The following is a 10893-nucleotide window of genomic DNA, read 5'->3' on the forward strand; positions in this document are numbered from 1 at the left end:
AACATGGCACGTTTTGGGCGTTTCCTTTGTAGGCTTGAGTAACTTTTTCCTTCTTTTTCTAAAACTCTTGTTTCTTTTCCCCAACACCTGGTAAACCGCGGATGATAATAACGTCTTTAGGGCATACATAAAGCAAAACATGTTAAACTACATATCAAAAGAAGATAATAGCATAAGCACTCATATTGCCTATGCGAATCGGACATATTATATATATATATATATATATAGATATATGTCATGAGCTGCCTAAGTTGTCAATTTCTAGTGCAAAAAAAAAAAAAAAAAAGTAACAAAGAATTAGAAATCTTTATGCCAACTTCTATGACGGATCCTAATTAGGGGGTGCTTTAATATTGGTTTAAGAAATTTGTGTACTATTCTATCAACTTTTTTCTAGATTCCAAATCTTTAGTTTTGCCAGTAATTCTTTACTAACTACAAGCCATTTCGCATAATTCACTTTATTTGTTTTAGAAAGCAAAAGTTGAAATCTGTGCAATGATATTATTTGAATGTAAGGCAATAATATACTGAAAAGTATACATTGAGAATCATATTAACAAAAACAATTGCGTGACTATAATACTAAAATAATTAATAATTCGTATGCTTAATAATAAATAAAGCTTTCTTTCCAAAATTAATAATAAATAAATAAAGCATGCAGCAGAAAATACTGCACCCGTGCAACATGCTACCACCAGAGACGCACAACTTTCCTCACAACAAGGCAGCGGACTGCCATTATACCTGCAAAGAGTCACGAATATTTTGGGCTCACAAACTGAATAATATAACATTCTTCACTACATGCAGGACCAATTGATTATATGGATATATATATATATATATATATTATAATATGCTTCATGTAATGCAGATCAGCTAGCATTGAAAATGCTTAGTACTTGTGCTTATTATAAGAGTTTTCTTTTCAATAGGACTGAATATCACCCAATTAGTTGAAAGTGGATCTCGTAAAATGAGATTTTAAAGCCAATTTTCTATTAATAGTGGTGTTTATAACACCGTTGGTGCCCAAGCATTTTTTTTAAAAAATACTACTATTAATAGAAAAGAAAAATAACACTGTTGGATCCCGGTCATAGTACTATATATAAGCTTAGTTGGCTTGCTTCTTGTTTTTTTTTTTTTGATGTATTAATGGACTTAAGCTGGCAAAGCTATTATACATAGTTTGAAAAACAATATAGGATACTTTCGTTTTTTTTTTCTATTTTTTTTTTCTGAGGTAAAAAAAAAAAAAAAAAAAAAGAAGGGGGAGAGATATCAATTATTGCATGTAATTTAGTTTGTAAAGTACCAACATTCCAACAAGTGCATCGTACGTAAAAGCTCAAATCTCTCAACTTTTTTTGCTTGTAGGCTTGTAGCTCAAATCTTTAACTTGAACTGTCCTAAGCAACTTGCAAGAAAGAAAAGTTACACTCGTTGTCCTTTTTTTTATTATTATTCCCTTTTTCCTTGCTTCATATAACAATTTCCACCTAATATTATTAGAGTTAGTATTTTATTAATTTTCCCTTTATTTATTAAGCATGTCAAAGGGAAGAAGATATAACTACATTTGTTTAGGTAAGCCATGACCCACACACCTCATTTCCAAGGGTGACATACATAAGACATTCTTTTTATGGGGCCAAACGCATTTTCAACTTTCATGCAAGGAATTAATCATCCTCCTATATCTCCTCCTCACATCACATATATTACAATTGACAATCACAAGTTTACAACTTTACACCCATATTTTCATCTCCTTCCCACACGTGTGTGCCCACACATACAAACAAATCCACCACCACCTAAACACTATCTGTAATAAATAAAGCCATAAAATAATATTAATAAATCAATAATAATAATAATAATAATGAGTTTAAGTAATAAGTTATTTATTAGAAAGTATTTCTATCGTTTGTACATATTGTTAAAGACCTAATTAAAATTACACGAAGATAAAAATAATTAAAATCAGACAAATTTAATAACAATCTGACCGTAAGAAAATGAAAATATATTTCTATACCCTATTATAAAATCCTCTATTTTCTATAATATTTTTTTAATTTTAAAATTTTTTCCCTTAATGACAACAATACTTTACGTTCACCAACTTCCACAATCAAAACAACATATTCCCTCACCCCTCGAGTAGTCATTTCCTTTGAGAAGATCTCCACTTTCATTTCATACACACCATATCATAACCATGGCCTCCTCCGCTCAAAACATCCACAGCGGCGCCACGTCAGCGCCGCCGCCAACGCCGTCAACACAGCCCAACAACAACCTCTTCTCCACCACCTCCTCCGCCGCCGCAGCCGACGCCCTCTCCCGCCTCCTCCACCGCCTCCCGCCCGCCCTCTCTCTCCCTTCCCGCCGCCTCGCCTCCCCTCCCGCCAAGTGTCCTCCCTCCATCTCCCTCTCTGGCGATACTATTCTCGACGACCTCCTCTCGTCCTCGTCCCAACTCGGTTTCTTCCAATTCACCGGCCACTCAGTCCCACCCCAACTCGCCAGCTCGGCCGAGTCGGAAGCGCTCGCAATCCTGAACCTTGCCAGAGAACAGAAGGAATCGTGTTTCCCAAAGAACTGGCCTTTGGGGTACGAAGCAGAGGAAGATGAGGAAGGAGACGGGCAAGGCGAGTTTCTCTGTCTCGACTCGGCGTGTTCCGCCGAGTCGACCGAGTTGGCTGTCAGTTCGGTCAGCGAGTTGACCCGGGAGTTGGAGAGAGTCGGGTTGAGGATAGTCGAGATGCTTTCCGGGTCGGTCGGATTTGAGAACCCGTTTGGGAATAACCCAGAGAGGTTGTGCTCTTACATGTGGATATCCGAGGATTTGCCTGGCAAAAAGGCGATGAATTCGGGTGGGTTTTATCCGTATGTAGTCGGGTTGCAGTATCAAATTCGGAGCAGAAAGTATTCATTGATGGCGGATTCGGGTTGGGTCTCGGTCTTGCCCCAGATAGACTCGGTCATGGTTACTATAGGTGACATTGCTCAAGTAAGTTTCAGTTTCAACCTTTTGGTTTTTATTTTTAAAATTTGAAGGAAGAAAAAGAAAGTTTCAAGCTTCTCTTTTCTCTTTTCTTTTTTTTTTTCTTTTTTCTTTATCTTTTTGTTTTATTGGAGTAAGTTTCGAGGTTTATGTCACCATTATGACCAATTCAATTAAAAAATAGCATATAGTTGTTCCACTTTGGATTCAGTGTATATAGGATCAATAATTCTTTTCCCCATTAAAACATTTAAAATTGTATTTAAATAGGCTCGCATTCAAAATTTTTCTTGGTGGGGCTTATTCTTTTTTTTTTTTTTTTTTTTTTTTAAAAAAAAAAAAAAATATGTAAATAATAAGTAAGATATGATGCTTACCTTTTTTTGGTTTTAGATAAGTAGATGTGGTTAGACGTTAGTAGGGTTTATTGGAAACCATATGTGAAGATTATGTGTGCTGAAAGTAGTTGTTAATAAGCTGGCCCAAAAACCATTTCAAGATTACACATTCTGCGCAACGCAAAGAGCTTGTTAAGTTGTTGTCTTTGTTGAGTTGGGCAACATTTATGTACCCCCTAATGGTTACATTACATCTTTGCCTCAAGATGAAGTGTGAGATCCATATGCATGTCCCCATTGAAATGACCCGACTTTTTTTATTTTTTTTAAGAAATCTTGAAACTCATCTGTGTTTTAATTAGTAACAATATACTGTTTTAGTTAATAATATAATGTTGGGTGGCTTAGCATTGCCTATTCATGTACCTTAAATCATTCAAAAACAAAATGGTGAACAAAAATTAGGATGAGTTTCAACTTTCAATAGCATACTAGAACCGACTTCAACGTGGGCGTTTGGTATGCGATAATTAATAATATATATAATACGATTCTTAAAAATCATGTATTATTACATTTGGCTACATACAAAAATAGGAATAACATATATTACCGTGCTATGGGCATGTTTGAATACTTGTAATAACAGGTATGGAGCAATGGGAAGTTGAAGAAAGTGAGAGGAAGACCAATTGCGTGTTCAGGAGAAGGCATGAACAACACTCGCAGCATATCAATGACTGTGCTTATAACTCTTCCTCTAGACAGTACGGTCTCTCCTCTTCTCCCCAAAGACTGCACTAAAACTAATAATACTAATTGTGGCCACAACCATAATAAGGATGAAGAATGTGAAGAAGAAGAAGAAAAGAGGTTGTTTAACTCATTTTCTTTTGAGGATTATGCTTGGAGAGTCTATCATGAGCGCTTTCCGATCAAAGATCCGCTTGACAGGTACCGAATCAAGTAAATTTTAGCTGTTTTTCTAAGAGGATATATATGTAATTCTGCTGCTTGGCTTGCCCTACAGCTAGTTTGATACTCTTTTTTTCCCCTTCTCTTTCAGGAGATTGATTATTAGTGGTTTCTTTTATTTATTTATTTTGATCATATTTGGTGGCATTGAGGTGGACATTGTTACTTAGTTGTGCTTTATATTATTTGTGTACGTACGAAGAGGGAGTGGTTGTTATCATTATATTGTCGATGCTTTGCTTTTGAAAGGTTAAGAGAATGAATATCTTTTTTGTTCATTCTAGATCCTTCATTAATACACCTTTTTTTTTCAGTGAATATGTGGAAGTTATTTTTGTATCACGTTGTAAAGATTGGATGGAATCTTGGTTGGAGAGATTAATGTTATAATTAAGATGATATTTTCAATTTATCAACCCTTTACTTTCAACGACAATTAGGCTACGGTCCAATATTTATATCATCCATATAATGTTGAACGATATTTATATTCACAGTTTAACACGTTGACTCTACTAACATAATATATTATTATTAAAAGAGAAAAAAAAAATAGTCCAATAAATACAACGAGTGACATAAAAGAGTGAAGCCTTTTTCATAATATTTACTTTGGCCAAACAACATTATAGGCATAGCGATTCACGAGAGTTTACAAACAATTCTAAAGCCAGGTGGATCATGAGTCGGTGTTTCCCTTGAAACTGAAAAGGGGCAGACGGCAACAACTCAAGAGAAACGACAGCGTATTATGTGGGCGACAACAATAACATATAAAGACTAAAAATACGACATCTCTTCTAAACGATGCCAACACATAAATGATAAAAGTATGGATACGACAGTATTTTTAATAAACCGCAATGGATAAGTAAAACGACAAATTCCATTGACAACGCCGACATAACGTTAAAACGAGAAGATGTTCAAAAAATGACAAATACATTTTTAGACGACACGTTTCAAGAAAAGCTAAATTCATTAACACAAATATAACGGCAACATTTAATGGAAGCTACAATGACCTTTAAAACCACATCATTCCGGTAACCGTCAGCATGTTTTAGCGTTTTTGGGGGACTTTTGATTTGGTTGGAAAAATTCTCAATCTAACGATTTTAGATTGGTTTGCTAATCCAAAGGCCTAATCCACGAGTACCTCTAATTTTTCCTCAGATGACAGAAAATCTTAAAGGATAAAGCAAATGTAGTCTGATTGATCGTACGACAGCAGACTGTTGCATTGCATAAACGACATGTCTTCAGTTTACGTACAACAAACCTTTTGATAGAAAACGATATCGGTTCTGTATACAAAAGTGATGACGTGTAGCTCTTGTACTTATTTTATTTATTTTTTTTGAAGTGAAAAGCATCTCTTTATTCAATAGAGCTTGAACAAAATAACTGATAAATCTGGGACTACAATCTAATCACAACTTATCAGATAAATTAAAAAATACAAAAGATGTTAACATGTGGGATACATAGCAAACAGAACCACAAGAAACTAAATCTGAATTAGATTTGATATGGTCAATGATGGTAGATTCTAGAGCTCTAGAACGTAGAAGTTGAATCGTCTGAACAACATTATTTGCGTTTGACTCAAGCACCCAGTTATGGAAACCTCTTTTCCAGAGCAAAGGAGATCCCTTCTCGAATAGCCAAGCACTCTGCAACATGTGGAGAAAACCTTCCTTCAATTCGTGTAGAAGCAGCCATTAACATCTCGCCCTCCTCATTACGAATAACAAGCCCAACACTAATAAAACTCTCATTTCATCTCGCTGCTGCATCAACATCATAATTGGTGGTTTCCAAGGCTGCTTGGGACGAGTCGGTTGGTGTACCACCTTTCCATCCAAACACCTGCATGATTGGAACTCTCCTAGTAACCGGTCCGCATAATCAATTATTTCCTTAGCAGTTCGATGAGAATTCTCAAACAACATCTTATTCCGATTGAGCCATATTCCCCAACTAAGCATACAGAATACATCCAAAACTTCCTTGGAACCTCCCTGAGCTATGAAACGACACAAGCCACTAAAGTGTCCACCCTTAAAACCTTTAAGCTTCGGCCATGTTGAACTAAGTTCCCAAACTTCCTGGGCCATAGAACAATACCATAAAGAGTGACTAACATCTTCGTAGCTTGCACCACATTTGAAACAATGAGGCGACCCGCCAATGCGGCTCTCACTGGAAGAGCTTCGTTAAACGCTCGCCAAATATGAATCTTGATCTTGTTAGGAATACAACAACCCCAAAAACTTTTCCACCAACTACGATCTCCACTGCCAGTAGAACTACCTTCCTCACGTTGACAGTCCACTTCGAGCTTGTAACCCGACTTCACAGTGTGAAGGCCTTTGTCATTGTAATGCCAAATAGGAATATCCTTCCCCTCTCTCCAGCTAATTGGAATACTAAGAATAAAGTCCTTATCAATATCCCAAAACAAATATTCAATTTTCTCCAAATCCCATCTTCCATTAGAAATGAGGGAGGCCACTTAAAAAAGTGGGGTCTCGGCAACCAAGGGTCCCTAAATACCTTCAATCCACTCCCATCTCCGACTCTCCATCGAACACCCTTCCTAAGTAGATCCCTCCCCCATAAAATACTTCTCCAAATGTAAGACGGGTTATAGCCCATACTCGCCTCAAGAAAGGATGACGAATGAAAATACTAGCTTTCAAAATGCTGGCCATGAGAGATGTCGGATTTGTCAAAATCCGCCGCCCATGCTTTGCTATAAGTGCCCGATTAAAAGCTAACATGTCACAGAAACCCATCCCACTATCCAGTTTCGGCCGGCATAGTTTCTCCCGCCGTAACCAATGAATTTTGCGATCCTCCGAATTTCAATTTCCTCCCCAACAAAATCTAGAGACAAGAGATTGGAGTTCCTCGTAAAGCGTGGATGGTAACTTGAAGACGCTCATAGCATAGGTGGAAGTAGCCTGAGCAACAGCCTTGATTAGAATCTCTCTACCTCCAACAGAAAATAACTTACCTTTCCACAACTGCAATTTCTTCCAAACTCTTTCTTTCAGATTGTTAAATAAACGCCGTTTATTGCGTCCCACAAAAGCCGGGAGGCCTAAATAAATGTCATGAGAATCACTATTACTGAGGCCAAGAGAGGTCAAGATATTACCCTTACATTCTTCAGACAAGTTCGGGCTAAAGTATATACTTGACTTCTGAAAATTGGTAGCCTGCCCCGAAGCCTTCTCATAAGTCTCCAGCATCACCTTAATTGCATTACAATTCTGTTCATCCGCTTGGCCAAATAAAATACTATCGTCGGCAAATAGTAAATGATTCGCCTTTGGAGCCTGATGCGCGTAGGAAATACCCGAAAAGAGACATGCCTGCTCTGCTCGCTTGAGAAGTGCCGAAAACCCTTCTGCACACAGGAGAAACAAATAAGGTGAAAGGGAGCATGCCTTGCTCATGTCAAGTTTCAAAGCCATGTAGCCTTTCCTTCCTCTTGTCTTCTGTCTCAGAGTGTGCAAAATTTCAAAGGCAACAATAATATTATCCGTAACATGTTGGAGAATTTCGGAATTGAAAGGATGAAAAGAATATAGAAATCAAGAAGAGAGTTTGAGGCGTATAGAAATACTTTCTTTTATGCTTTTATTTGTCCTCACTTTTTAAAGTTTACTAATGAGTTTTAATAGTAAATTACCCCTATGATACAACAAATCCTTGAACACAATATTCAGTAAAAATATTGAGTTTCAGAACAATGATAATTCTATATATTTTCTGGAGCATTGATTTAAAGATAGGGATGCATACATCCTCTTTAAACGTTACAACCATTTACATAAAGATGCATTTTTCAATTTGAAGGTTATCTTTTATAGGCTGATGCACATATAACAATAATTATATCTATTGTTAAGAAGTACTCAGATATGTGAGAAAACATATCACAAATGGATGCAATGATTCAAGACCTTTTCAGATCACTAAAACACATGAAAACACGTTTTTTCGGTAGCAATGTGCGCTACAGCGGATGACATTCTCACTGCAGCGCTCGGGCATCGCAAAACAGACCCGAGAGGTCTGTTTTGTGCGCACTGCAGCGCGCTATTTTTCCGAATGGCACTGCAGCGCATTAAACATGCGCTGCAGTGCTTCCTTCTTGTGTTTTAGGCCAAAATTTTGTGATATTGTAATTGAGAGATATATTACAATCTCTCTAACAATCCCCCACTAAATTGTAATATTTCTCTATAATTAACAACGATAAACACATACATACATGAAGGTATCTTTCGATTTTAACCTTCACTTAGTGACTATACTTCAAAGTACTCACAAGATAAAAGTGTGCTTTGCATTAAACTTTGTCTCTTAAGCAAATACCGAAAATATATCACATATGTGTTATCCCAGACTTAAAAATTGTTTCTATCATTTAGCACTATTTCGGCCTTGTGCTCTATTTTGGATTCATGAACATTTACAAGACTAAAGCATGGTCTTGTTAGGAATGGCACCATTCTTTATGTTCACTTAGGTGAAGATTCGAATTATATCTCTAGCTATTATGAGACTCGAACTCCATTAAAAGTATAAACTCAACCTCAACCACGTAGCTATTTTTGCACCGATATCTTGGAAGGGACTAATTAAAGTTCGGCACTAACCCGGTCACATAACAATAATTTGTTCTTACCCATTTAACTATGGAATAGCGGTACAACTATTACATAGTTGGGTTACCATCATTGGTGACTCTTTCAAAGAAAGGTTTCAGTCCCATTCCACTAGATGTTTATTTGACTAAGTCTCTTGAAAGACCTTTCGTCAAAGGATCTGCTAGGTTCTTGTTTGTCCTAACATAAACAATATTAATAACACCATCGGTTATTAATTGTTTCACATATTCATGTCTCAAGCTAATATGTCTAGATTTTCCATTATACTTGTTATAAGCTCTAGACAAAGTAGCTTCACTATCGCAGTACAAAGAAATATATGGCATCGGTTATGGCCACAACTCAATATCAAACAATAGATTTCTCAGCCATTCCGCTTCTTTGCCTGCAGCGGCAAGTGCTATAAACTCACTCTCCATCGTAGAGTGAGTATGCACGTTTGTTTCTTAGAAGCCCAAGAGACGGCTCCTCCTGCAATTGTGAAAATCCATCCGGATGTGGATTTATTATCACTTACACTTGTTATCCAACTTGCATCCGAGTACCCTTCAAGTACGGTCGGATAGTCATTATATGACAAACCCAAATTAATGGTTCTTTTAAGATAACCAAGTACTCTTCCAATTGCATTCCAATGTTCAATACCCGGGTTACTCGTGAACCTAGACATTTTGCATACCGCAAATGCTATGTCGGGTCTTGTACAATGCATAGCATACATTAAGCTACCAATCACACTAGCATATTCAAGTTGTGCCACCGCTTGGCTTGCATTCTCTAGTAATTTAATACTAGAATCATATGGGGTATTTGCTTCTTTAAACTTCAAATGATTGAATTTAAGAAGCACATTCTCAATATAATGAGATTGACACAACGAGTAACCTCCACTATGCTTCCTCACTCTTACACCTAAGATAGTATCTACCTCACCAAGATCTTTCATCTTAAATTGTGAAGTTAGATATTTCTTGGTATCATTTACCCCTTGCATGTTTGTTCCAAAGATAAGCAAATCATCAACATATAAGCATATAATCACACCAAAACTAATTGTAAATTTAGAGTATATGCATTTATCCGCATTATTATGCTTAAAACGATGAGATAAAATGACATTATCAAATTTCTCATGCCATTGTTTTGGTGCTTGCTTTAAACCATAAAGTGACTTAACTAACTTGCAGACCTTCTTTTCATTTCCAAGTAGTACAAACCCTTCGGGTTGTTCCATATAAATTTCCTCATCAAGATCACCATTTAGAAAAGCCGTCTTAACATCCATTTGATGCACATGCAAATTGCATATTGATGCAATTGCAAATAGCACTCTTATGGATGTCAATCTAGCTACCGGAGCATATGTATCAAAATAGTCTATACCACGCTTTTGTTTAAAGCCCTTAGCTACCAATCTAGCTTTGAATGTTAGTATAGACCCATCGGTATTTTACTTTCTTCGAAACACCCATTTGTTGCTTATTGGTTTTGATCCCGGAAGAAGATTGACCAAGATCCAAGTTTGATTCGAGATAATCGAATCCATTTCATCATTCACGGCCTCTTTCCAAAAGGAGGCATCCCCTGAAGACATAGCTTCATTAAATGTCTTTGGATCTTCTTCTATATTAAGCAACAATGGTATTTTATTAAGCACACCATTTCTATCTCCTTCAACCAAAAATGTTAAAGCTTGAGATGAAATAAAATCCGATGCTAAGTCCTTTTCTTTTCTTTCACGTTGACTTCTTCTCGGTTCGAAAGATGTCATAGACTTTTTCCTTTTATTAGTGGAGGTTCCGGGAATGTCAACATATGGTTGATTAACATTAGATTCTAATTCAATGGAAGAATCAAGGCTAAACTT

General features: G+C 36.6%; 2 protein-coding genes across 2 annotated transcripts; one reads left to right on the forward strand and one right to left on the reverse strand.

The window, feature by feature from the left end:
* The first annotated feature begins 2165 nt into the window (after window positions 1-2165).
* Window positions 2166-4563, forward strand: LOC21391079 (gibberellin 2-beta-dioxygenase 2). Its single transcript, XM_010103128.2, has 2 exons — window positions 2166-3031; window positions 4013-4563. Exons 1-2 carry the CDS (start codon window positions 2237-2239, stop codon window positions 4331-4333), a joined length of 1116 nt encoding a protein of 371 aa, XP_010101430.1. The 5' UTR covers window positions 2166-2236; the 3' UTR covers window positions 4334-4563.
* A 2645-nt stretch (window positions 4564-7208) lies between these two features.
* Window positions 7209-7823, reverse strand: LOC112092512. The gene has a single exon (XM_024168910.1). The coding sequence runs from the start codon at window positions 7821-7823 to the stop codon at window positions 7209-7211; it is 615 nt and encodes a 204-aa protein (XP_024024678.1).
* Between the last annotated feature and the right edge of the window lie 3070 nt (window positions 7824-10893).

The sequence above is a fragment of the Morus notabilis genome, unplaced genomic scaffold (assembly GCF_000414095.1).
Source record: "Morus notabilis unplaced genomic scaffold, ASM41409v2 Scaffold997, whole genome shotgun sequence".
Classification (NCBI taxonomy): Eukaryota; Viridiplantae; Streptophyta; class Magnoliopsida; order Rosales; family Moraceae; genus Morus; species Morus notabilis.